Below are 26,898 nucleotides of genomic sequence, written 5' to 3' on the forward strand. Positions count from 1 at the left end.
TAAAACCAAGAGAGAAAATTAGACTACAGGATACAGAATGGTTTCTTACTATTGGACCAAAAACCGGTTTAGATTAAAAGACAGTGTAGTGTTTACCTCAAAGGTATTCCGCTAATGTGACATTTCACAGCTAAGACAGTTTTATAGTTTTACTACTTCTCGGGTTGTTTGTCCATGATATGTTGGATGGTCATCACACATGTTAAGTCAGGGGCATGTTAAGTATGATGTCGAACCTTGACAATGAAGGTTTCTATTTGTCGACAGGAAGTAGACATTTACTAGCATCTACTGTATACTCGACACGTACTGTTGAAGTCAGAAGTTTACATACCTCAGCCAAATACATATAAACTCAGTTTTTCACAATTCCTGACATTTAATCCTAGTAAAAATTAGGATCAGCACTTTATTTTAAGAATGTGAAATGCATATTGTATGTTTCTCTGCAACGCTCAGAACAGTTCTTTATGTGGCTAAATCAGCTGATGTCTCAGGGGAGTGGATCTTATTGTGTTTCAGTGTTGATGCAGTATCATAGATGGTGTTGTTCATGCTGGAGTAAAAGTATTCATATCTCCCGTAAAGTACCAGGCAAGAGGAAGACTGGGACACTGTTACTGTAGCTCCTTATGACTTGATGACCTCCTGAACTTTTGTTATTTCCTGTTGAAGAGAGGAGTAGAATTGTGAAAAATGATGAGCATTAAGCCATACAAATGTAATTAAATGCTTAACCGATTACCCTCTTTACTTATCTCAAAAATAAAATAAACATCTGAAAAATGTAAAAATTGTACAGGAAAAATTGCAAGATTATAGCAAAAATAATGTCCTCAATCTTTCAGTAAAGAGATGCACAACTTCCTCTCAGATTATGGCTGAACTATGCCTCTTTTAGCCTCACCAAGAGGTTAGCCTCACCAAGAGGCTTGATTGGGTCGATAAGTGTTGGGCTAAGGTTGCTATAGTATTTATTTTTTTAAAGGCACACTTGCTTTTTACATTCGCTTTTTGCCTCAATTTTTCAAAAAACATCATCTGTGAAACATTTAATAAAATCTGTATGGCCTTAGGAAGGAAAAGGCACAACTCTCGCACACAATTGCCAACTTGGGTAACACATAATTTAAGATGCCCCTATAAATGTGTAACTACAAAGCAATAACTGTAGAAAAAACATTGTAGTTACATACGACGTGTGATGTAATAACATAGTAAGAGTTTATCAGTATAGGTTATTACACAACTGGAACACAGACTGTCATTTACCCGTTGAAGTTAAATCCACATCTGTTGTGTAATTAATTACCCGTGTTCTATTTTATGTTATTACACATTTCTTTGTTCCAGTGTGTAACTAATATGGTTTGTAGTTACACTTTTGGAAGTCTCCTGTGTATTACCGTGTTATGAACTCTAATCCAAACGGCTAACATTGCTACATGTAACTACAAAGGGCCATTTAAAACTAAATCACCAGGTAGTCTCAGGGGTTGACATGGTCTTGATATGTGGATCTTAGTAGACTATGACCTGGTAACAACACTTGTAACAAGGCATACCCTGCCATTAACTAAAGATTGTTTTCAGTAAAAAGTCTATTGCCACGCTACATAAACCAGGTATATTGAATCAAATGCAGTGGCGAACTGTGACTATTGGACCTTCAGTGGGGGTCACAGCGGTCTAAGGCACTGCAACTCAGTGCTATTGGAGTCACTACAGACTCCGGTTCGATTCCAGGATGTATCACAACCGGCTGTGATTGGGAGTCCCATAGGGCGGCACACAAAAATAAGAATTTGTTCTTAACTGACTTTCCTAGTTAAATAGAGATTTAATTAATTAATTAACATGCGGTCTAGTGTCTGAGGGCCTCGCCAATGGCTGATTTAGCTAGCTAGATTTGTCTCCCCAGAAACCACCAAAGAAAAATTCAGACTGGACCTTTTTTTCTCTTCCGTGTTTAACCCTTCCCTTTCCAACACAAACTGAAGAGGTGAAATCAGAATATAATTTAAATGATCGAAAAAAATGTTTCATTTTAAATGTAAATTTTTAAAAAGAACACATAATTTTACACATCCTTAGACCTTTTCTGAAGGCTTTTTCTCACAGATCCCCACTGATCAAATGTTACGGTTAGAAGAATGTTGTCACAAAGGTTGCACATGTATTTACAATGTGCTTACCCAAGAGCAAGCAACTTAAGGTAGAGTGAAGTAACCTTTTTGAATTACTATATAGTTACAAAGTCTCTTTTGTTATAGGCCTATGAAAGTATTTTGCCTTGTGATCTCATGTGGCAGGCCAAAGAATTCCATCCATGCAAAATCTGCCAAATAGAAGATCCTGTATACGTTGTATTTTCAACCAGCAGCTACCGGGACATAACACTGATCACATTTTTTTCCCCCACTTTTTACAGTGTTAGTTTCATCAGCTGTGCAAAATGATACAAAACACAGGCAAAAAAACAGAAGTTTGACTGCACTGGGCCTTTAATGGATTTAATAAAGATTCATATTCAAAATCAATCTCATTTAATACAATGCTGTAGACGAGTAGCTAGGCCTGTAGCTACATTACATGGTCAAAAACAAACATTGTAAACAATTTGAATTGGTTTTATGCCATGAACGTTAAAAAGTTATCATGAGGAGATAGTGGCCAGGTTAACAAAATCAAAGCATGTCTTACCTTCTCCAAAAACGGTAACTACATATTAAGTTGCTTGCTCTTGGGTAAATACATGTATATCCTTTATAACAACATTGCAATTACAAAGTTTTTTGTCAAATGTTGTGATGTAGTACAAAGTAATCAAAAGGGTTATGCCTAATGTCGCCTCATTTACCCATTTGGGGTTGGAGTTCTTGACATGGTAATACACAGGTGACTTCCAAAAGTATAATTACAAAACATATTAGTTGCATACTGGATCAAGGACGTTGTGTAATAAAATAACAACATAAAATAGATTATGAGTCACTACACATGTGGAATTACCTTCATTCAGCGAGTGGATTTGTGTGGAATTACCTTCAGCGAGGGCATTTGTAATGACAAAGTCCTTGTTCCAATTGTGTAATTACCAATAAACACTATTAAAATGAAATTAAATAGCAGGTTTGGCCTTGAAAGGCCTTCATCAGAATCACATCCGACATTTCCTGTTGAGACAGATATGAGAATATAAAGTGTGTTTACAGAACCTCAGTACAAAAATGATTCTTGTCCAACCTGGACATCGAGTCATCAACAACTCCTCCATCTACTCTTTAGACAATCATCCCCTTTTCAGACTCACCTCCTTAAGAACACTTTGCAACTTCTCATAGGCCTCATCCAAGTCGCTGTTGACAATGACAATGTCAAACAATCCAGGCTCGTTGCCTAAAATAGTGAAGAAACAATTATGGAAACACTACTCAAATCATGCAATGGACTATGCTTAGTTCAATTCCCATCCCTCAAGCCTGTGTCGTCTTAAAACCATTTAACACAGGATAGTATGGGGGACCTACACTCCTCCATGTCAGTCCGGGCTTCTTCCAGGCGGCTCTGTATTTTCTCCTCTGTCTCCGTCGCTCTACCCCTCAGACGTTCTTCCTGTCCATATCAATGGTCCCCAAAAACAATGACAGTTTATACAGTAGCAGAGAGGCAGTCAACTAGATTCAGACGCGGGCTGATTCCATTCTTAATGAATGGTCAGCGGGCCAGAACATAATCATTTGTACACTACAAACAGACCATAAATAAGCATATTATGTATTTCACAATAACATAATTTCATAATCACATATTTATCAATTTATTCATAGGAATACTAGGGAACAGGATTCATGAATGACTTATTTTTTTGTTGAATTCCTAGTGATTTAACAGTCTTCTTGGTCCAACAACATATGTTTTCTTATTTCTTTACTTAAAACTTTGGGGGGCCAAATAAAAATTGCTTAGGGGCCAAATTTGTCGCCTGTTGCGGACCCCTGCTGTGGAAGAACCCTGTGGAATGTATGGTTGTGGACTCTTACCAGGACCTCAATAGAGGGGGGCTGGATAGAGATGTAGATTGGGTCCAGGTTAGTCTCCTTGATGTGCCTCACTCCTGCGATATCCACGTCCAAGATACAAATGAGGCCCTTGGCCCTCACGTCCTGTACAGCACTCTTACTGTGGAGAAAACAAATAAAATAGAATATTTCTTCATTGCTACGTTACTTCATTGCATCCACGATTCCACTGAACAAACTAGAAATGATATATCTTTCCACAACTATCACTGATTCATACTATAAGACATTTCGGTGCCAACAGAAAATTCCCGAAAATATACTCTACCTTGTTCCGTACAGGTTGCCCGAAAACTCATCAGTCTCAATGAATTCTCCCTTGTCAATATCCTCCTGCATAGCCTCCCTGTTTGTGAAGTGGTAATCTTGAAAAGGACAGGAGAAAAGAAGACGAGGTTAGTCATCAGTCAGCCTGGATGGAGTTCTCTCAAAACAACTGTGGGTAAGTTCACAGGGTACAATACATTTATATTGATTAGTAATCAGGCACTAGAAAATGTGTTATAGAAAGAATGCAAGGACAAGTATGGGTAGACAGGGAAATTAGCATTCACATCACTACACATCACTGTGTCCCTACCATTGCGATTATCTTATTCCTCCACAACATCACAGTGGATCTAACACAGTGGGGAGAACTCTGTAGGTAACACAGGACAACCTTGTCACGATCACATTTACAGGGACAACAACACTCATATGGAACCTAGAGCCACTGACGTCAACACATACACATATAGCATCACAACATTACAGGTTTGTTCAGAATGAATCCCAGCACATTACAATGTGTCCAGGTAAAAGGTAGATGGATAGAGGATTTCAATGGATGAAGGTGAAAATTATTTAAATGATTCATAAAAAATAGACAATGAACGTATATGGGGGGGAAGTAAACTATCACAGACTGATTCCAACAAGCTCACTGTCATGGTGGTGCAGTTTCTGTGTCATTTTTCGTAAGAAAACACAAAGGTATATTGATCAAAGAAATATAAATAATATCAAGGATATTTGCCTTTACAACAGGACCAGACCTTACTAGCAGCTATGATCCATACTATAAATTGATATTGCTGAACTGGAGCTATATTAAACAAACGGCTGTACTATGAAGCCTATCAAAATCAAAATGTTGCAATGCTATTGATGGGTACAGAACAGACATTTTATGGGTGTGAAGACTTCTCTCTTTGGGTCTGGAGAGGGGATCCACTACTGAGGAATTACAGGGGGCTAATTTCAAATGCTTTTTACTCCAAAGTGCAAACTGGCATTTGTATTCCTTTGAATAATAGACAGAGTACTTTCCATGACTATTAAGCCCTTGGTGTTTGGTCACTCTGTACTTGAAATATGAAAGTAACCCCCATCACTCTCTCTTGGTAATGTTTTTATGAATCACATTTAGGTGTGGTTCAATAGAAGCCTAAATTAGGAGGATAGCTACACCTGCGGATGAAACAGAAGATAGGACGTCTGCTACGGGCAGTAACATAGCCCCCAGAAGCATAGGCAGACCGAACAGGCCTACGGAGAAGAAAAAAAAGGCATAAACAAAGATGTATATCCCTGTATCTTACAGGGGGATACTTGGGAGAGCCATTGGTGCAGTTCGCTTGGGAGTAAGAAGCATTGGAGCTTCAGTGTCAATAGTAGAGTGGGAGAAGAGGTAGGCACAAAAAGGGCAAAAAGGGTATTGAAAGAGTGGAAGAGTCCATTTTTTTATATTTTTTTATTTAACCTTTTATTTAACTTGGCAAGTCAGTTAAGAACAAATTCTTATTTTACATTGACGGCCTACCCCGGACAAACCCTCCCCTAACCCGGATGGCGCTGGGCCAATTGTGCGCCGCCCTATGGGACTCCCGAAAAACCTGGAAGTAGTAGGTTTAAGATTTTTTTCATATATATATATATATATATATATATGTACAGTACCAGTCAAAAGTTTGGACACACCTACTCATTCAAAGGTTTTTCTTTATTTTTACTGTTTTATACATTGTAGAAGACATCAAAACTATGAAATAACACACTGAATCATGTAGTAAGAAAAAAAGTGTTCAAAAGATTGCCACCCTTTGCCTTGATGACAACTTTGCACACTCCTGGCATTCTTGCATCCAGCTTCATGAGATATTCACCTGCGATGACGGATTTAGGTATGGATGACATGAGCAGCTGCCCAGGGCGGCATCTTGTCCAGGTGCGGCACAGGGCGTCCGCACAAAAAACAAATCGAAATGGTGACATTTGTGCGATAGAAATTTGAGCTGGTATACAGAAGATAGCCCTATTTGGTAAAAGCCAAGTCCATATCATGGAAAGAACAGCTGAAAAAAGCAAAGAGAAACGACAGTCAATGCGGAAAATGTCAAGAACATTGAAAGTTTCTTCAAGTGCAGTCGCAAAAATCATCAAGCTCTCATGAGGACCGCTACAGGAAAAGAGTTTCCTCTGCTGCAGAGTATAAGTTCATTAGAGTTACCAGCCTTACAAGTGACAGACACATCTCAACATCAACTGTTCAGAGGAGACTGCGTGAATCAGGCCCCTCTTTTACGCTGCTTCTACTCTGTGTGTTATCTCTGCATAGTCACTATAACTCTACCTACATGTACATATAACCTCAATTACCTTGACTAACCGGTGCCCCCACACGCGGACACCAACGTCTTGCTGCCAGACAAGCCTAACACGTTCTTTTCCTGCTTTGAGGATAACACAGCATCACTGACGAGGCCAACAACCGAGAACTGTGGGCTCTCCTTCTCTGTGGCCGACATAAGTAAGACATTTAAGCGTGTTAACCCTCGCAAGACTGCAGGCCCAGACGGCATCTCTAGCTGCCTCCTCAGAGCATGTGCAGACCAGCTGGCTGGTGTGTTTACGGACATATTCAGTCTCTCCTTATCACAGTCTGCTGTCCACACATGCTTCAAGATGGCCACCATTGTTCCTGTACCCAAGAATGCAAAGGTAACTGAAGTAAATGACGTAGCACTCACTTCTGTAATCATGAAGTGCTTTGAGAGACTAGTCAAGGATCAGATCACCTCCACCTTACCGGTCACCCTAGACTCACATCAATTTGTTTTCCGCCCTAATTGGTTCACAGATGATACAATCGCCATCACACTGCACACTGCCCTATCCCATCTGGACAAAAGGAATACCTATGCAAGAACGCTGTTCAATGACTATAGCTCATCATTCAACCCCATAGTGACCTTATAAGCTAATCATTAAGCTTGAGGCCCCACCAATCTTAGTCATTGGTGCTTCCTGCTTTATTTTTTGCTTGTAAGCAGGAATCAGGAGAATAGAATTATGGTCAGATTTGCCAAATGGATGGCGAGGGAGAGCTTTGTACAAATCTCTGTGTGTGGAGTAAAGGTGGTCTAGATTTGTTTTCCCTCTGGTTGCACATTTAACATGCTGGTAGAAATTGGGTCAAACAGATTTGAGTTTCCCTGGATTAAAGTCCCCGGCCACTAGTAGTGCCGCCTCTGGATGAGCATTTTCCTGTTTGCTTATGGCGGTATACAGCTCATTGAGTGCTGTCTTAATGCCAGCATCGGTTTGTGGTGGTATATAGACAGCCATTAAAAATATAGATAAACTCTCTTGGTAAATAGTGTGGTCTACAGCTTATCGTGAGATACTCTACCATAGGCGAGCAAAACCTCAAGACTTCCTTAGATTTCATGCACCTGCTGTTGTTTACAAATATACATAGACCATCACCCCTTGTCTTACCAGAGGCTGCTGTTCTATCCTGCTGAAAAACCTTAAAACCCCGCCAGCTGTATGTTATTCATTTCGTCGTTCAGCCACGACGAAACATACTTTTTACAGATTTTGATGTCCCTTTGGTAGGATATACATGATTGTAGTTAGTCTATTTTATTGTCGATTGATTATACATTGGCTAATAGGACCGATGGTAAAAGGTAGATTACCCTCTCGGCGACAGATCGGTACAAGGCACCCGGACCTTCGTCCTCGATACCTCTGATTCTTTCTCCTGCGAATGACGGGGATGAGGGCCTTGTCGGGCGTCTGAAGTAAATCCTTCCCATCTGACTCATTGAATAAAAACTATTCCTCCAGTACAGGGTGAGTAATATCCTGATGTCTTGACAATCTTTTCGGTCATAAGACACGGTGGCAGAAACATTACGTACAAAATAAGTTGCAAATAATGCAAAAAAAACATACAAAATAGCACAATTGGTTACGGGAGCGTAAAACGGCAGCCACTCCTTCAGCGCCATTCTTCTGAACCAGGTGACCTGGCCTCCACAATCACCCGACCTCAACCCAATTGAGATGGCTTTGGGATGAGTTCGACCGCAGTGTGAAGGAGAAGCAGCCAATAAGTGCTCAGCATATGTGGGAACTCCTTCAAGTCTGTTGGAAAAGCATTCCTCATAAAGCTGGTTGAGAGAATTCCAAGAGTGTGCAAGGCTGTCATCAAGGCAAATGGTGGCTACTTTGAAGAATCTAAAATATATTTTGATTTGTTTAAAAACTTCTTATGGAGGTGGTCCCTGCACAGGGATAGCTCAGCGGAAATTTCAGAGCGCCACCCATAGTACTTGAGTAAAGTACTCGATAAAGCTCAAACTTTCATAAAAATACACAAGGTACTGAATTAAAGCTACACTCGTTGTGAATCTAGCCACCAAGTCAGATTTGTAAAATGCTTTTCGGCGAAAGCATGAGAAGCTATTATCTGATAGCATGCACCCCCCAAAATACCAGCACGACACGTAAACAACAGATTTTGCGGTAGCGGCGCTACCCAAAACGCAGAAATAAAATATAAAACATTCATTACCTTGGACGAGCTTCTTTGTTGGCACTCCTATATGTCCCATAAACATCACAATTGGGTCTTTTTCCCGATTAAATCCGTCATTGTATACCCAAAATGTCATTTTCTGAAGACCAGTCTGATGCTGAGAAAAGTCCATTTACAAGACGCAACGTCACTTTTTAAAATTACAAAAGTCGCCTATAAACTTTTACAAATCACTTCAAACGACTTTTCTAAACCAACTTTAGGTATTAATAAACGTTAATGATGTATCAAATTGATCACGGGGCGATCTGTATTCGATAGCAGCAAGTCTGGAAATCATCGTCCATTTTTTCAGTTTCACAACATACTGTGATGCGCCTCAAGAAAGGAGGGGTCTATTCGTGTTGTAACCAAGGATAAATGATTCTGATATTGATAGCAATGGCGACATCGTATGGCAGCTGTAGGCGTTTACAGGGGGTTCGCATATATTTTCTCTCGTCTTAAACAATTCATTGAATGGCGGACGAATATTTTGTTTTTGTTTTTGGTAAACAGTTTTACCAGGGATTTTTACTCCTAAACACGTTCTGTTATAGCCACAGACCCGATTTAACCAGTTTTAGAAACTTCAGAGTGTTTTCTATCCACACATACTATATTCCTGGCATGAGTAGCAGGACTTTGAAATGTTGCGCGATTTTTAACAAAAAGCTGCGAAAATTCGCATCATCCATAACAGGTTTTAACACTTTTTGGTTACTGAAAGATTTCATAGGTGTTATTTCATAGTTTTGATGTATTCACTATTGTTCTACAATGTATAAAATAGTAGAAATAAAGAAAAACCCTTGAATGAGTAGGTGTGTCCAAATGTTTGACTGGTACTGTATATATTTGACAGTTTGTGGGCAATTTGATATGATAGTTGTTGACAATTAGGCTAAATGTCTTATAAATGTCCTATGAATATAACATGATTAAAAATGACTCAAGAGCCATAAGAGTCTAGTAATATATCTCTGATATAAACTCAGCAAAAAAGGACCCTGTCTTTCAAAGATAATTCATAAAAATCGAAATAACTTCACAGATCTTCATTGTAAAGGGTTTAAAATACTGTTTCCCTTGCTTGTTCAAAGAACCATAAACAATTAATGAACATGCACCAGTGGAACGGTCGTTAAGACACTAACAGCTTACAGACGGTAGGCAATTAAGGTCACAGTTATGAAAACTTAGGACACTAAAGAGGCCTTTCTACTGACCTTGAAAACACCAAAAGAAGATGCCCAGGATCCCTGCTCATCTGCGTGAACGTGCTTTAGGCATGCTGCATGGCGGCATGAGGACTGCAGATGTGGCCAGAGCAATAAATTGCAATGTCCGTACTGTGATACGCCTAAGACAGAGCTACAGGGAGACAGGACGGGCAGCTGATTGTCCTCACAGTGGCATACCACGTGTAACAAGACCTGCACAGGATCGGTACATCCGAACATCACATCAGCAGGACAGGTACAGAATGGCAGCAACAACTGCCCGAGTTACACCAGGAACGCACAATCCCTCCATCAGTGCTCAGACTGTCCGCAATAGGCGGACCTGTTGTAATAGGACCAGTTGTAAGGCAGGTCCTCACCAGACATGAGGCTCATCCTGACATGACCCTCCAGCATGACAATGCCACCAGCCATACACCTCGTACTGTGTGTGATTTCCTGCAAGACAGGATTGTCAGTGTTCTGCCATGGCCAGCGCAGAGCCCGGATCTCAATCCCATTGAGCACGTCTGGGACCTGTTAGATCGGAGGGTGAGGGCTTGAGCCATTCCCCCTAGGAACTTGCAGGTGCCTTGGTGGAAGAGTGGGGTAACATCTCACAACAAGAACTGGCAAATCTGGTGCAGTCCATGAGGAGGAGATTGCAGTACTTAATGCAGCTGGTGGCCACACCAGATACTGACTGTTACTTTTGAATTTGACTCCCCCCCCCCCCCCCCCCCACACACACACACACTTTGTTCAGGGACACATTATTCCATTTCTGTTAGTCACATGTCTGTGGAACTTGTTCAGTTTATGTCTCAGTTGTTGAATCTTATTTTCATACAAATATTTACACATGTTAAGTTTGCTGAAAATAAACGCAATTGACAGTGAGAGGACATTTATTTTTTGCTGAGTTTATGTCATTCTACTGTACATTCACTTTAATATTGTTTTCTGTTTTTAGTTATACTTATGTATGATGGAAAACATCACTTTGGCTTTTTTACAATTTATTTTACCCCCTTTTCTCCCCAATTTCGTGGTATCCAATTGTTAGTAGTTACTATCTTGTCTCATCGCTACAACTCCCGTACGGGCTCGGGAGAGAAGAAGGTCAAAAGCCATGCGTCCTCCGAAACACAACCCAACCAAGCCGTACTGCTTCTTAACACAGCGCGCATCCAACCCGGATGCCAGCTGTACCAATGTGTTGGAGGAAACACTGTGCACCTGGCGGCCTGGTTAGCACCCAGCCCACCACAGGAGTCGCTAGTGCGTGATGAGACAAGGATATCCCTACCGGCCAAACCCTCCCTAACCCGGACAACACTAGGCCAATTGTGCATCTCCCCATGGACTTCCCGGTCGCGGCCGGCTGCGAGCCTAGGCTCGAACCCAGAGTCTCTCGTGGCACAGCAAGCACTGCGATGCAGTGCCCTAGACCCCTGCGCCACCCAGGAGGCCACTTTTGGCTTTTCAGCGAGCTGTCTGAACATTAATAGTCTATGCAGAAATGTAACAATTGTGTGCAGATACAGAGCCTTCAGAAAGTATTCAACCCCTTGGATTTTTTTTTTTGTGAAACAGCCTGGATTGAAAATTACATTGATATTTCGTATCACTGGACTACACACAATACCCCATAATGTCAAAGTGGAATTATATGTTTTAAATATTTTAACAAATTAATGAAAAATGAAAAGCTGAAATGTCTTGAGTCAATAGGTATTCAACTCTTTTGTTATGGCAAATTTGCTCAACAAGTCACAAGTTATTTTTGAATGACTACCTCATCTCTGTATCTTTAAGGTCCCTCAGTCTAGCAGTAAATTTCAAACACAGATTCAACCAGAAAGACCAGGGAGGTTTTCCAATGCCTCACAAATTATGGCACCTATTTGCATATTTAAAAAAAACAGACATTGAAAACCCCTTTGAGCATGGTGAACCTGGTTCAGTCCGCTTTCCAACAGACACTGCGACTCAAATTCACCTTTCAGCAGGACTATAATCTAAAACACAAGGCCAAATATACACTGGGATGCCTTACCAAAACAACAATTAATGTTTTTGGGTGGCCTAGTTACAGTTTTGACTTAAATCTGCTTAAAAATCTATGGCAAGACTTGAAAATGGCTGTCTAACAATGATCAACAACGAACTTGACAATACTTTTTTAAATAGTATTGTGCAAATATTGCACAATCCAGGTGTGCAAAGCTCTTAAAGACATATCCAGAAAGACTCACAGCTGTAATCGCTGCCAAAGGTGATTGAACCATCTATTGACTCAGGGGGGTTGAGTACTTATCAATATATACATTATTTTTTTGATTATTTTTTTACAAATGTTAGAATTTTTCTTCCATTTTGACATTACAGGGTATTTGGTGTAGATTGTTGTCAGACAATTTTAATCCCACTTTGTAAAATGTGGAAAAAGTCAAGGGGTGTGAATACTTTCTGAAGGCACTGTAACTGCCACCACACTCAACATTCATGGCACTGCAACACACATTAAGTTTGAGGCCTGGCGTTCATACGGTAGGAAATTCTTACTAAAGATACAGTAGAAGGCCAGCACCATTCTTGGCCTGGAGAGCACCACCAATATCCTTCTGGGTTTACAGACATGATCTGTGTTTATGAGTAAGAGAATGATACTGTACCTTTGCCATCTACCTCTCCTGGACGTGGGTCCCTTGTTGTATCTGTAAGGACACATTTAGTGAGCATAAATGTAACACCCATCTTCTTCTGTGAGCATACATGTCATAAATGATACAGAATGATATCAATAACCTCAACCAATGATGAGCATTCAAAGACATGCCAGACAACCCTAACTGTATGCCGTTTCTTTTGTGCTCAGTGGTCTTCCTCGTGATCCAGTCGATAGCCATCAAGAAGTGAAATGGTGACAGTGGATATCCCTGTCTCGCACCAATCAGTACAGCCATAACTAAACTGTTAAAAAATTGTTTGAATATGAGTGGTCTACAGAAATATCACACTCCAAGTACTATGACAAACGGCCTGTAGTTAGATAAGGCTGAGACAGTGGGGATAGATCCTGCTCCGCTACCACTGGAAACTACATGTTGGGTGACACAATACGTACGTGATACGCTGAAGCCGAAAACTCCCTTGTAGTCCTTCAGCAGCTTCTTCAGCAGAGTGCTCTTCCCTGCCCCTGAGGGGCCACTTATTACAACAGGCCTGGGTCCTGACATAATACTGACGCAAAGGGAGAGAGGGATTGAATACAATGAAAGATTTTGTTATAGGACATGTGTGGCTATGATATGCATAATAACAAAATTCTTCTTCTTACGAATTGCATCTTTCTTTCTTGGTTGACTGAACTTTAGTAATTTCCTGTAGAGACAAACATGTGAGAAAATTGTGTGAGACCACTACTGACTGACTCAAATTTAGAGAATTCTACTTTGTCCCTATTCTAAATGTAGACAGTCATCCTCTCTTCAGACTTACCTCAATAAGAACACTTTGCAACTTCTCATAAGCCTCCTCTAAGTCATCATTGACAATAAGCATGTCAAACACTCCAGGCTCGTTGCCTAAAATAGGAAAGTGATAAGTCATAGCATGGATTATTAGTGGTTCCATCCATATTTTCCAAAGATTTGCAGTACAACTATGTCTATATGGGACAGTAAGGGGGGCCTACTGAGCTCCATGTCAACCCGTGCTGCCTCCAGACGCTTCTGCAGACTCTCCTCTGTCTCCGTATTTCTGTCCCTCAGACGCTTTTCCTGTACACATCAATTGTCCCTAAAGCTATTACAATATCTACATTTCAAGAGTACATTCATACATTTCAAGATACTCATGTCACTAGCTCAAGGATGACATTTCCAAGGGCTAGCATATGTGATCCTTTTCATGATGTCGCACGTCACTACTGTGCATTTCAATGTTGTTTTTTTTTATCAAAAGGCGTTTTGGGGCGGAAATACCTTCTTGAACATGTGAACTTTCATGTGCTTTAATAACAAACTTGTATGCCATTTGTAAATACTAATAAACATTTTCAATTACAAGCCTAGTTGGTTTAGCGACTGAAAAAGGAAGGAACCCTCCCACTTGCCATGATTGGTTCAGATAATGGATGGGTTGGTCATGCTGAGAGAGGAGTTCGGATTGGTTTGCCACTTCTGTCTATAACATGATCTGCTCAGTATGTGTAGTAGATCATCCTGGCTTTTTTGAAAGACAATGTTAGCCATAGAGAACTGCAAAAGTGTGGCTACTCCTCTCAACAACATTGTTGCCCCGAATTTAGCAGACGCTATCGACAAAGATCAGTGGGAAAAGGTTGTGATGGACTGACGTTACTTTCTGCACACAGTTGACTGGAGTGACTTTATTTTAAGTCAGTTAAGAACACATTCTTATTTTCAATGACAGCCTAGGAACAGTGGGTTAACTGCCTGTTCAGGGGCAGTTCGGGGGTTTGAACTTGCAACCTTCCGGTTACTAGTCCAACACTCTAACAACTAGGCTACCCTTGCTGCCCCAACTAGGCTACCCTGCCGACTTGACACAATAACGGGCCAAACAAGCTATAGCTAGCTACAAACCAAATGGAAAATACACGCTTCTGTGAAGCATTCATCCATATATACGGGTAAGAGTCTAGCTACATTTTCAGAATTTATACATTTCTACGTTCTTTATACGTTCTTGGTCAGAAAGTCATTTTCATTGCAAGTTAACTAGCGAATGTTAGCTTGCTGACTCGTGTATGTTATGTGTAGTAATATTATTCGTATCTCAGAAATATATTTGCATTGCTAGTTATAGCCTAATGTTAGCTAGCTAGCTAACATTGAACCTAGTTGGTTAGCTTTAGCTACCTGCAAATTCATACTCAAGCATTTCATGGGTGGTAGCTAGCTATGCCAATTGTTTATATTGTAGCTATGGGTTGGGAATATAGTTCATTTATTAGCTAGCTAGCTAGCTACATGTCTGAACTAAAGACTTTCACTTCGCAAGTGAATGATTACATGACCCATCAAGTTACCCAGGCGTATCTGGGGGAGATTACAGCCATATTTCATGAATATGTGTACATGTGTAGACAATAATGACCCATCCACTTAGCTAGATGTGGCTGGGGGATGATTATAGCATTTACTTCACATGACCCATCAATTTAGACAAGTTTCTGGGTAAGCATAATCTAATAATAAGAAAATATTTATATTATATTTTTATCTGGACACTTTGAAAGTCAGGTTAGGATATAGGCCAAGGACTGGATAAAGTGTATTTTTACCTGGAGTTTTACCTTATTGTAGGCTACTACTTTCACCACTTTTAGTCTTGAAATCTTTGGTTATTTTCCTTAAAGAGATGGTTGGGGATAAGGTTTAAGAGGGTGTGAACGATGCTGAATAGGTGTAGACAAAGAAGAGCTCGCCGCTATTGTAGGTGTACCAAAACATTCAAGAGACATTTTCTCAAAAGTGGAGTTACAAGTTTATCAAATTTCAAAGCAGAATAATGTTCCCATTCTTCTTCATCTGCAGTGTATGATATACCATTTTGTAGCTCTGAGTCTCTACTTTTATCCAAAAATAGCAGTCCAAGCACAGAACATTGAGGAATGCCAAAATACACAGTAGTACCCTTTGCGTTGTGTGATTGTGGACTTGTTGCAGAGTTTACAGTCGATCAGCCATGATACAGTGCCTTGCGAAAGTATTCGGCCCCCTTGAACTTTGCGACCTTTTGCCACATTTCAGGCTTCAAACATAAAGATATAAAACTGTATTTTTTTGTGAAGAATCAACAACAAGTGGGACACAATCATGAAGTGGAACGACATTTATTGGATATTTCAAACTTTTTTAACAAATCAAAAACTGAAAAATTGGGCGCGCAAAATTATTCAGCCCCTTTACTTTCAGTGCAGCAAACTCTCTCCAGAAGTTCAGTGAGGATCTCTGAATGATCCATTGTTGACCTAAATGACTAATGATGATAAATACAATCCACCTGTGTGTAATCAAGTCTCCGTATAAATGCACCTGCACTGTGATAGTCTCAGAGGTCCGTTAAAAGCGCAGAGAGCATCATGAAGAACAAGGAACACACCAGGCAGGTCCGAGATACTGTTGTGAAGAAGTTTAAAGCCGGATTTGGATACAAAAAGATTTCCCAAGCTTTAAACATCCCAAGGAGCACTGTGCAAGCGATAATATGGAAATGGAAGGAGTATCAGACCACTGCAAATCTACCAAGACCTGGCTGTCCCTCTAAACTTTCAGCTCATACAAGGAGAAGACTGATCAGAGATGCAGCCAAGAGGCCCATGATCACTCTGGATGAACTGCAGAGATCTACAGCTGAGGTGGGAGACTCTGTCCATAGGACAACAATCAGTCGTATATTGCACAAATCTGGCCTTTATGGAAGAGTGGCAAGAAGAAAGCCATTTCTTAAAGATATCCATAAAAAGTGTTGTTTAAAGTTTGCCACAAGCCACCTGGGAGACACACCAAACGTGGAAGAAGGTGCTCTGGTCAGATTAAACCAAAATTGAACTTTTTGGCAACAATGCAAAACGTTATGTTTGGCGTAAAAGCAACACAGCTGAACACACCATCCCCACTGTCAAACATGGTGGTGGCAGCATCATGGTTTGGGCCTGCTTTTCTTCAGCAGGGACAGGGAATATGGTTAAAATTGATGGGAAGATGGATGGAGCCAAATACAGGACCATTCTGGAAGAAAACCTGATGGAGTCTGCAAAAGACCTGAGACTGGGACGGAGATTTGTCTTCCAACAAGACAATGATCCAAAACATAAAGCAAAATCTACAATGGAATGGTTCAAAAATAAACATATCCAGGTGTTAGAATGGCCAAGCCAAAGTCCAGACCTGAATCCAATCGAATCTGTGGAAAGAACTGAAAACTGCTGTTCACAAATGCTCTCCATCCAACCTCACTGAGCTCGAGCTGTTTTGCAAGGAGGAATGGGAAAAAATGTCAGTCTCTCGATGTGCAAAACTGATAGAGACATACCCCAAGCGACTTACAGCTGTAATCGCAGCAAAAGCTGGCGCTACAAAGTATTAACTAAGGGGGCTGAATAATTTTGCACGCCCAATTTTTCAGTTTTTGATTTGTTAAAAAAGTTTGAAATATCCAATAAATGTCGTTCCACTTCATGATTGTGTCCCACTTGTTGTTGATTCTTCACAAAAAAATACAGTTGTATATCTTTATGTTTGAATCCTGAAATATGGCAAAAGGTCGCAAAGTTCAAGGGGGCCGAATACTTTCGCAAGGCACTGTAGTCTGCGTTCCATTGTGACATTTAAGAGCCTCATTTGATATACTCCATGAGGCTCTTAAATGTTTCATAATGGGCCATGCTGACTATTGCGGCTCTGAACTCTGAATTGGGCATTACCAGGATCTCTATAGAGGGGGGCTGGATAGAGACATAGATAGGGTCCAGGTCAGTTTGCTTGATGTTCCTCACTCCCTGGATGTCCACATCCAGAATGCAGATGAGACCATTGGCCCGCACTTCATCTACAGAAGACTTGCTATGTAGAAAACAGGAAATACAAGTTATGTTCATTCATTTTTTCACAATTCCATTGAACAGCAGAAACAAGAACATATGCATCTTTCCACCTGGTTTTGCACAGTAGGTTTACAACATGGGGGCTTTTAAACAATACATATGGACAGCGTAAGAGTGACACCTCACACCAGTGACTATTCCTCACATGCTCCAGTATGACTAGGCTAGAGGATAGATTTCTGGAAAACCTGAGAAGTCACCGGAATTTTGCAACTCATTTTGATGTCAACAGAAAGTTATCAAAATGTACTCTACCTTGTTCCATACAGGTTCCCGGAAAACTCTGCATTCTCAATGTATGTCCCATCGTCAATATCCTCCTGCATAGCCTCCCTGTTGGAGAAGTGGTAATCTTCAGATAGAGCAGAGAGGAAATTATGTTGTTAATTGCTGAAGCCAGCATTTAAGTTACAAAATCAGAAGTGAAAACCAGAAGTTACAAAACCAAACTTGATTAAAAGCCTGGAGAGCATCACTGATATCCATCTGGGATTACTAACATGAGATGAGATGAGACTAACTGAGATGGGTTTACAGACATGATCTGTGTTTATGAGTGAGAGGATGTTACTGTACCTTTGCCGTCTACCTCTCCTGGTCGTGGGCTCCTTGTTGTATCTGTAAGGACACATTCAATGAGCATTAATGATCAACATCCGTCATCAACATCCAGTCATACGGAATGCAATCCACAACCTTAACCTTATGTGCATTCAAAGACATGCCAGACTACCCTAACTGTATGGCGGTTCTTTTGTTTTCAGTGGTCTTCCTTGCAGCCATCAAGAAGAAGAATGGAGAAAGAGGACATCCCTGTGTCACACAGATCCGCACAACCATAACTAAACTGGACATGGATGGTATACGGGAATATCCCACCCCAAGTCCAATGACAAACAGCCTATGCTTGGATACAAATTGGGATACAATAACCCAGACCAAAGTCCTATGACAAACGTGGCCTAGAGGTAGAGAAGGCTGAGACAGTAAGGACAGATAGGGCCTACTGCTGTCCCACTTCCTCCCAGACAGGATATTGGGATAGGAGTCAAATGGCGGGTGAAGCACAAACGTACGTGACACGCTGAAGCCAAAGACTCCATCGTAATCCCTCAGCAGCATCTTCATAAGAGTGCTCTTCCCTGCCCCCGAGGGGCCGCTCAGAACAACAGGCCTGGGTCCTTCCATAACACTGGAGAGGGAGAGAGGAAATACAATGAAAGATACAGTGAAAAAACTGTTTATACTGTAAAATTATGTACATTTAGATTATTATTTTTTTCAAAACCAATGCATTTGCTACACAAATAATCTTAAACTAATTTAATTGAGCCACGCAATCCGTTTTAGACACTTTGGGATCATTTGGGCATGAAATTAAAACATACTAACTTTTGGACAAAACTGCTTCAGTTAGTATTTTTTGGCACCAGCCAGGTAAACCAAAACCAAAGCATGGATTGTTGTCTCTCTTTGTACAAAGACTGCTTATAGCGTAATCGAAGTCTGTGCACGGTTGTGTGAAAATAGTGACCTTCTATGCAAAGTAGCGATGACTGGCGTAACCTTTCACTATTCAGTAGCCCACCACTGTCTAGCCTGCCACTACCATGACCAGGAACAGATATACACAAACAATAATGGAATGAAGCACACTCAAGATTTATTCTGTAACCTTCAAAATGATTAAGTCAGGCCCTGACTAACTCCACTCATAGGAGCCAATCTGCGTAGAGTGCTTGGAAGCTAACCAGCTAGCGAGCCTATAGCTAAGCAGTTCTTCCTCTGGCCTCTTCCTCTGGCCTTCCTCTGGCTCAGATGCTAACGTCTAATCCACTGATCCAGTGAATAAGCCACTATGATTTAATGTCTACGCCACAATCAGACATGGGGGGGGGGGGAGCCATGTGACTGCACATTAGGACCACACGACGAGTGTCAAGAGGTTTTAAAGGGTTAAACACAAAGCCCCACGAAAACCTTAAGAGAAAATTGCATTTTCGACCCCTGAGTGTTTAATCTAGCTAGGTGGTCATAATCACTACTTTCATTTAGATCATAGATGTGCAGCTATTCCAGTAACACAATTCTTCCACGAAACCAACATTAGGTTCCACAACAAATTCATCACGTCAGCGATAGCCCAACTCAACATTATACAAATGGGTAGACATGTGATTTGATGGAGCAGGCTGGATGATAGGACCTTGTAAGCGGGATTAGGCCAAGGCCCATATTCCACGGTCCACTCCAAAACAGATGCCATGCTCTCAAGGTGCGTTTAAAAAGGCCTTTTCGTTAAGTCAATCCAAATGGAACATCAGGTACAGAGCTGGGTCAACACCCTTACAGTGTATCTGCCAGAAGAAAGGCATATTGGCTTGTCTACTGTGACTCGGACAATAAGGATATTCCCAGATATACACCGTGTTCAAATAGGTGCGTTTCAAGTCAGTCAGTAGTGGTGGCAAAACACTGGAGGTAATGTCTGAAGCTCTTCATCCTATTGGTGAAAGGATGTTCTTGCTGACTTTAGACTCAGTGGCTAATCAGCCCATCTGACCTATTTCGAGTCCTGTTTGACTCCCTATATCAATGAGGTCGTGACCCTTCAAGGATTTTTCCTGGGAAAACACACTCCAGGCTGTCATACTCTTTACTTATTTAATTGGAGTGTGTACCAGACTTAACTCGAAGAGAGACGTAGCTCATTGAACCATCACAACCCAGATCCCTGTCTGCTGACCTTAGTTGGGCATTTCATGAAAACAACAGACCAGACTGGCCATAATTGAATAAATGAGCTAAGGGTCTATTGCCTAACCCCTTAAGATGACTCAACTTCACAAAGACAACATACCGTAGATGTTACTGTTATTATATCTAATCATTGTATAACCTTTTCAAATATACGTTGTCAATAATTCAGGGGAATCCTACTAACGCGTACAGCTGAGATCTCCAAGCACGGCAACAAAAGAACATTCAAGGACTACATACTTGTGAATGATTTCCAAATGTCGATGTGGAGTCCATAAAAAGCAATTAGTTGTACAGAATGTAATTGCCAGGTTACATTGATTACTGAAGACAGACCTCAGTTTCAACTTGATGTACTGTATATTAGCTCTGTCCTACTGTATATTAGCTCTGTCCTACTGTATATTATTTCTGTCCTACTGTATATTAGCTCTGTCCTACTGTATATTAGCTCTGTCCTACTGTATATTAGCTCTGTCTTTCTTACATCTTTAAAGTTGCATGTTTGTCTTACCTTATCTCAGTGGCTGTACTGGGTGGCTGTAGAGAAGATGTCTCGGAGTGATTGAGATGGAGGAGAGAGCTTTAACTGGGTGTGTGTTTGTGAGTTGTTGGTAGGTGTGTGTCAGACTGATTGACATAGACAGCTTACTGACAGCCTCAATTACCACCTCCTCCCTTCAGCTCATCAGCCAATCGCATGCTGGCATGCTGGCCTTGTTTATCTGAGCCGTCCAAACAGGTAGCGCCTTAATTACTTCAAGTCATGTGACAGGACTGGCCCTGTTGGCTTCTCGGCTCCGTTTTTATCTGATTTGTCACAATGTATCACTGGTCAATCAGGGTGTCGTCCTCAGCTCTTGGCTAACAAACCCTGTAAACTTCTTAATGAAGGAGGAAATGTGATTAAGGGGAACAAAAGGCCACACCATCATTCACTTTAGTATACACAGACACAGTCGAGGGACATAGAGCTTGTTTGATCTAGTAGATTTGCAGTCTGTAAGTGAGAGGTGGCTGCCTTGGCATGGATGGTGTTACATGCAACACTGGTCTCACATAGAGGATGGGTCCAGATTAGGGTTGGGGCGGTCTTGACATTTTGTCAGTCGGGTGATTGCCAAGCAAATAACTGCCGGTACATTTTGAAAAAGTATAATAAATCCATGTAATATAGCCTACACCTTCACAATAAATCCATGTAATATAGCCTACACCTTCACAATAAATCCATGTAATATAGCCTACACCTTCACAATAAATCCATGTAATATAGCCTACACCTTCACAATAAATCCATGTAAAATAGCCCACACCTTCACAATAAATCCATGTAATATAGCCTACACCTTCACACTAAATCCATGTAATATAGCCTACACCTTCACACTAAATCCATGTAATATAGCCTACACCTTCACAATAAATCCATGTAATATAGCCTACACCTTCACAATAAATCCATGTAATATAGCCTACACCTTCACACTAAATCCATGTAATATAGCCTACACCTTCACAATAAATCCATGTAATATAGCCTGCACCTTCACAATAAATCCATGTAATATAGCCTACACCTTCACAATAAATCCATGTAATATAGCCTACGCCTTCACAATAAATCCATGTAATATAGCCTACGCCTTCACAATAAATCCATGTAATATAGCCTACACCTTCACAATAAATCCATGTAATATAGCCTACACCTTCACAATAAATCCATGTAATATAGCCTACACCTTCACAATAAATCCATGTAATATAGCCTACACCTTCACAATAAATCCATGTAATATAGCCTACACCTTCACAATAAATCCATGTAATATAGCCTACACCTTCACAATAAATCCATGATAAAGAAACATGACATGAAGAAAATGTAGTCTATTTCAGAAGAAAAGAATTGCACACTCTTGAGTTGTCTTTATGTTAGCCCTGGTCTGGCTATGCCATATTATCACAGCTCAGGCTAAGACCCAGATGCAGACACAAGAGGCGGATAGTACGAGTCTCAGAGTTTATTACAGTACAAGGCAGGAAATCAGTAGGTCAAGGCAGGCAAAGGGTCGTAATCCAAATCAGAGTCAGGCAGGTACAGGACGGCAGGCAGGGTCAGGACAGGCAGAAAGGTCAGAACTTGGAAGACAAGAAGAAGCAAAAACTAGAGCACAGGAAACACAGGAACACGCTGGTAGGGATGGACGGGACAAGGCGAACTGGCAACAGACAAACAGAAAATGCAGGTATAATACACAACACACAATGGGAGACACCTGTTGGGGGTTGGAGACAATCACAAGGCAGATGAAACAGATCAAGAAGTGACTGTACCCCCCTGAGGGCGCAACTTGGCATCTTACCCTGGGACATGGTTGACTGGGGTGTTGACAGCAGAAGTCCGCGATGAGGGATGGGTCCAGGATATTCCTGACGGGGACCCAACACCTCTCCTCCGGGCCATAACCCTCCCAGTCAACCAGGTACTGGAATCCCCTGCTTCGAGGTAGAACACTCAGGAGGCGCCTCACTGTGTATGCCGGATGGCCATCGATAAGACGGGGGGAGAGGGGTGAGCCCGGAAACAGGAGACAAAGGGCTGTGAGACAGGGGTTTAATCCTAGATACATGGAAAGTGGGATGTATACGAAGGGTGCGGGGCAACAGAAGGTGAACAGCAGAGGGGCTATGGACCTTAGAAATGGGGAAAGGGCCGATAAAACAGGGGGAAAGGTTGCGGGACTCCACCCGGAGGGGCAGATCCAGAGTGGAAAGCCATACCCTCTGCCCAAGACGGTAGCGGGGAGCAGGGGTCCAGTGGCGGTTCACCTGTCGTTGATACCTGGAGATGTTCTTGAGAAGAGCGGCCCGGGCTATCTTCCAGGTACGGCGACGGACGAACATCTGGGCAGAAGGTATGCTGATCTCTTCCTCTTGCTCCTGGAAGAGTGGGGGCTGATATCGCAGGGAACACTCAAAAGGTGAGACCAGTAGCAGAACAGAGAAGAGTGATGAGGGAATATTCCATCCACATGAGTTGCTGGCTCGAGGCAGTGGGATTGGTGGAGACGAGGCAACAAAGAGTCGTTACCAGGTCCGGATTGGCTCGATGTGACTGGCCGTTAGACTGGAGATCAAAACCAGAGGACAGGCTGGCTGACGACCCAATAAGGGTGCAGAACGCCTTCCAGATCCAGGATGTGAACTGAGGACCGCGTCCAAGGATATATGGGACCAGGGGAGGTGAGGAACAGGCTAAGACCCAGATGCAGACACAGAAGGCTGATAGTAAGAGTCTCAGAGATTATTACAAGGGGCAGGCAATTGTTAGGTCAAGGCAGAAAGGTCAGAACAGGGAAGACTAGAAAAAAGCAAAAACTAGAGCACAGGAAACACGGGAACACGCTGGTAGGCGAACTGGCAACAGGCAAACAGAAAACGCAGGTATAAGTACATGAGGTAATGGGAGACAACTGTTGGGGGTTAGTCACAAGACAGGTGAAACAGTTCAGGGTGTGACACATACAGTATGGCTGTGGGCTACACTACTTCATTTAGCAGAAAAAATTTGCTTAGAATTCCGTGGCATTATTTTATAGGATGAAGAATACAATTGAACATAGCCCGAATCAAACACAAAGGACATTTTCTCCAAACGAGTCGAGGGAGTGCGCAATTGCAACTGTTCAGTGTTGAGCAGCTAACAAAGAAACAGGTCCTCCTATATACTTGATTTAGAGTTATGTCTGCAACTTTAGCTGTGATACAAACGTTGGGCTATATGTTTAGATTTTTAATACATTCTAAGGCTGCATGATGCTACTCTAATGATCATTTGAAAAAAAACGTATGAAAGCCGTGAACACTGCTTTGCTTGCATCCACTTCATCAGTCTCTCATTCACAAACAAGAATTTCCCGGCGGCATCCCCTTTGTGTGGCTGTAATGCCCGCAAAAAAACAATCCATGCCTTTTGTGGCCGGTGGGTGAATATAATCATTATAATTCCCTTCTCACTCGCATGGCTCTCTCAGATATCTCAATTCTTATTAGCCAATGCCCGTCACGTGATCAGGTCCTTCTCACAGTCTACAAATGAAGACAAACATTGGGGAAGCAACTGCAAATTCCGGGGTGCATATTGAAGATGTTGGAAGGTGTCGATGAGCTGTTAGAGCTATTTCGTCACATTACTAACGCAGCAATGTGCACAAGGCAGAAGGCTATCAGCGCAAATGTTCCAAAATGCTATCAACTAGCGGGAGAACACCATTCTCAAAAGGGACCTCAAATGCGGTTATGCATGTAATGCTTTATTATAAAGGTGCATTTTTTGTGGTGAAAATGATCACCCCAAACTCACTGCCTATGTATGCCAGTTAAGCTCTACACCGGTTGTAAAGCGGATTAATGTGCTTCATTTTAAGATGTTATTTGGTCACTTTAATTGTGATACAAGCCTTATTCAAAACATACAGGCCTACGGGCTAGGCTACGTGAGATGTGCAACTATGATTTGAAAAAGTCCCTCAAAAAAAGGCATGAGCTGTTTCTTGCCTTACTGCACACAAGCAGGGCATCGTTCACAAGTGATACTACATCATTCACAAGTGATATTGTAATATTGTCACCCATCCGACTAATCTTGATTTAATGTTTTCTTTACATATACTAAATAATATATGTGTGAAATTGGTTTTGATTTACAATGGACCATTATCATGCACCGTCTTGAAACGGAGCCGGGGAACAAAATATGTCATCTATGCACTTAAATCAAATCAAATCAAATTTATTTATATAGCCCTTCGTACATCAGCTGATATCTCAAAGTGCTGTACAGAAACCCAGCCTAAAACCCCAAACAGCAAGCAATGCAGGTGTAGAAGCACGGTGGATAGTAAAAACTCCCTAGAGAGGCGAAAACCTAGGAAGAAACCTAGAGAGGAACCAGGCTATGTGGGGTGGCCAGTCCTCTTCTGGCTGTGCCGGGTGGAGATTATAACAGAACATGGCCAAGATGTTCAAATGTTCATAAATGACCAGCATGGTCGAATAATAATAAGGCAGAACAGTTGAAACTGGAGCAGCAGCACGGTCAGGTGGACTGGGGACAGCAAGGAGTCATCATGTCAGGTAGTCCTGGGGCATGGTCCTAGGGCTCAGGTCAGTTGAAACTGGAACAGCAGCACGGCCAGGTGGACTGGGGACAGCAAGGAGTCATCATGTCAGGTAGTCCTGGGGCATGGTCCTAGGGCTCAGGTCCCCTGAGAGAGAGAAAGAAAGAGAGAAGGAGAGAATTAGAGAACGCACACTTAGATTCACACAGGACACCGAATAGGACAAGAGAAGTACTCCAGATATAACAAGCTGACCCTAGCCCCCCCGACACATAAACTACTGCAGCATAAATACTGGAGGCTGAGACAGGAGGGGTCAGGAGACACTGTGGCCCCATCTGAGGACACCCCCAGACAGGGCCAAACAGGAAGGATATAACCCCACCCACTTTGCCAAAGCACAGCCCCCACACCACTAGAGGGATATATTCAACCACCAACTTACCATCCTGAGACAAGGCTGGGTATAGCCCACAAAGACCTCCGCCACGGCACAACCCAAGCGGGGGCGCCAACCCCGACAGGATGACCACATCAGTGAATCAACCCACTCAGGTGACGCACCCCCTCCAGGGACGGCATGAGAGAGCCCAGTGGAGCGAATGGCGGACGCTTTTCCGGTGGTTCATATACATGCCAGCCATGTTGTAAATGGTCACCGTAACAGTCCCAGTCCAGATGCTCCTTCCTCTCGGGTCCCGCACCCGTCTCAGGTGAGCTGATGGTATGACATGTGTTATTAAATGTGACACTGGCATCTAACTCAATTCCTGGAGGGCAGTGTCTGCGGGTTTTCTTTTCGCTCCTCCCTTGTAGTTCATTAATTAATTAAGGAATTGATAAGTTAGGAACTCCCCTCACTTGGTTGTCTAGGTCTAGGTGATAACAACAACCAGTAGACCATTAGCTTTTCCCAGGAATTGAGTTGGACACCCCTGGCATACAGAAGATGGGTCCTGACGCTACTGATGCGTCATTGTGAAGACTCATTGCTCAGCCCATGGAAATAGTCCCCCCCCCCCCTCTGGCTTCATTCTCTCTCTGTCCATCCCACCCTACTGCCCTCCTTAGCTCATTTCCTTCGTCTTGGCAGGAACAGTGGGCGGTCAGAACCTGAAAAAAAGCTAAAGAATAGTAGGATTGAATGGCTTAGTCTTGACCTGACCTGGCCTGGACTAATCCTGAAGTAACCCATTTGTTTCTTAAAGGACAATTGCAT

The 26,898-nt window shown here is 41.9% G+C and overlaps 2 protein-coding genes across 6 annotated transcripts; both read right to left on the reverse strand.

Moving 5' to 3' along the window:
• Positions 1–373: 373 nt before the first annotated feature.
• Positions 374–13,697, reverse strand: LOC149983519 (guanylate kinase-like). Of its 5 annotated transcripts, none has more exons than XM_021603342.3 (10): positions 13,659–13,697; positions 13,498–13,541; positions 13,285–13,400; positions 12,833–12,874; positions 5,535–5,612; positions 4,351–4,447; positions 4,044–4,182; positions 3,531–3,615; positions 3,314–3,399; positions 374–666 (listed from the first exon to the last, which is right to left on the reverse strand). In XM_021603342.3, the coding sequence occupies exons 3-10, from the start codon at positions 13,394–13,396 to the stop codon at positions 631–633; spliced, it is 675 nt and encodes a 224-aa protein (XP_021459017.2). In that variant the 5' UTR covers positions 13,397–13,400; positions 13,498–13,541; positions 13,659–13,697; the 3' UTR covers positions 374–630. The 5 variants fall into 5 exon arrangements, with proteins under 5 accessions (XP_021459017.2, XP_036833736.2, XP_021459019.2 ...); XM_021603344.3 differs by lacking the exon at positions 374–666 and adding an exon at positions 2,483–3,176; XM_036977841.2 differs by lacking the exon at positions 5,535–5,612.
• LOC110524046 (guanylate kinase-like) lies at positions 13,494–21,177 on the reverse strand. The gene is made up of 8 exons (XM_090236687.1): positions 21,068–21,177; positions 18,870–18,985; positions 18,370–18,411; positions 18,049–18,145; positions 17,614–17,752; positions 13,855–13,939; positions 13,659–13,744; positions 13,494–13,541 (listed from the first exon to the last, which is right to left on the reverse strand). Exons 2-8 carry the CDS (start codon positions 18,979–18,981, stop codon positions 13,494–13,496), a joined length of 609 nt encoding a protein of 202 aa, XP_090092813.1. The 5' UTR covers positions 18,982–18,985; positions 21,068–21,177.
• Positions 21,178–26,898: the final 5,721 nt, after the last annotated feature.

Source organism: Oncorhynchus mykiss, chromosome 5 (assembly GCF_057628025.1).
Source record: "Oncorhynchus mykiss isolate SJ-2025 chromosome 5, ASM5762802v1, whole genome shotgun sequence".
NCBI lineage: Eukaryota > Metazoa > Chordata > Actinopteri > Salmoniformes > Salmonidae > Oncorhynchus > Oncorhynchus mykiss.

What these genes read in the sequence shown, in the direction of transcription:
- LOC149983519 (XM_021603344.3), bottom strand. Translation starts at nt 13,396, where the DNA reads ATGTCAGGACCCAGGCCTGTTGTAATAAGTGGCCCCTCAGGGGCAGGG. An exon ending in TTTCGGCTTCAGCGTATCAC is followed by an intron (nt 12,875 to 13,284) that starts GTACGTATTGTG and finishes GTGTCCTTACAG; the next exon opens with ATACAACAAGGGACCCACGT. An exon ending in AGGAGAGGTAGATGGCAAAG is followed by an intron (nt 5,613 to 12,832) that starts GTACAGTATCAT and finishes TCTTCTCCGTAG; the next exon opens with GCCTGTTCGGTCTGCCTATG.
- LOC110524046 (XM_090236687.1), bottom strand. Translation starts at nt 18,981, where the DNA reads ATGGAAGGACCCAGGCCTGTTGTTCTGAGCGGCCCCTCGGGGGCAGGG. An exon ending in GGGAACCTGTATGGAACAAG is followed by an intron (nt 17,753 to 18,048) that starts GTAGAGTACATT and finishes TTTTCTACATAG; the next exon opens with CAAGTCTTCTGTAGATGAAG. An exon ending in TGCAAAGTGTTCTTATTGAG is followed by an intron (nt 13,542 to 13,658) that starts GTAAGTCTGAAG and finishes TTGTCTCTACAG; the next exon opens with GAAATTACTAAAGTTCAGTC.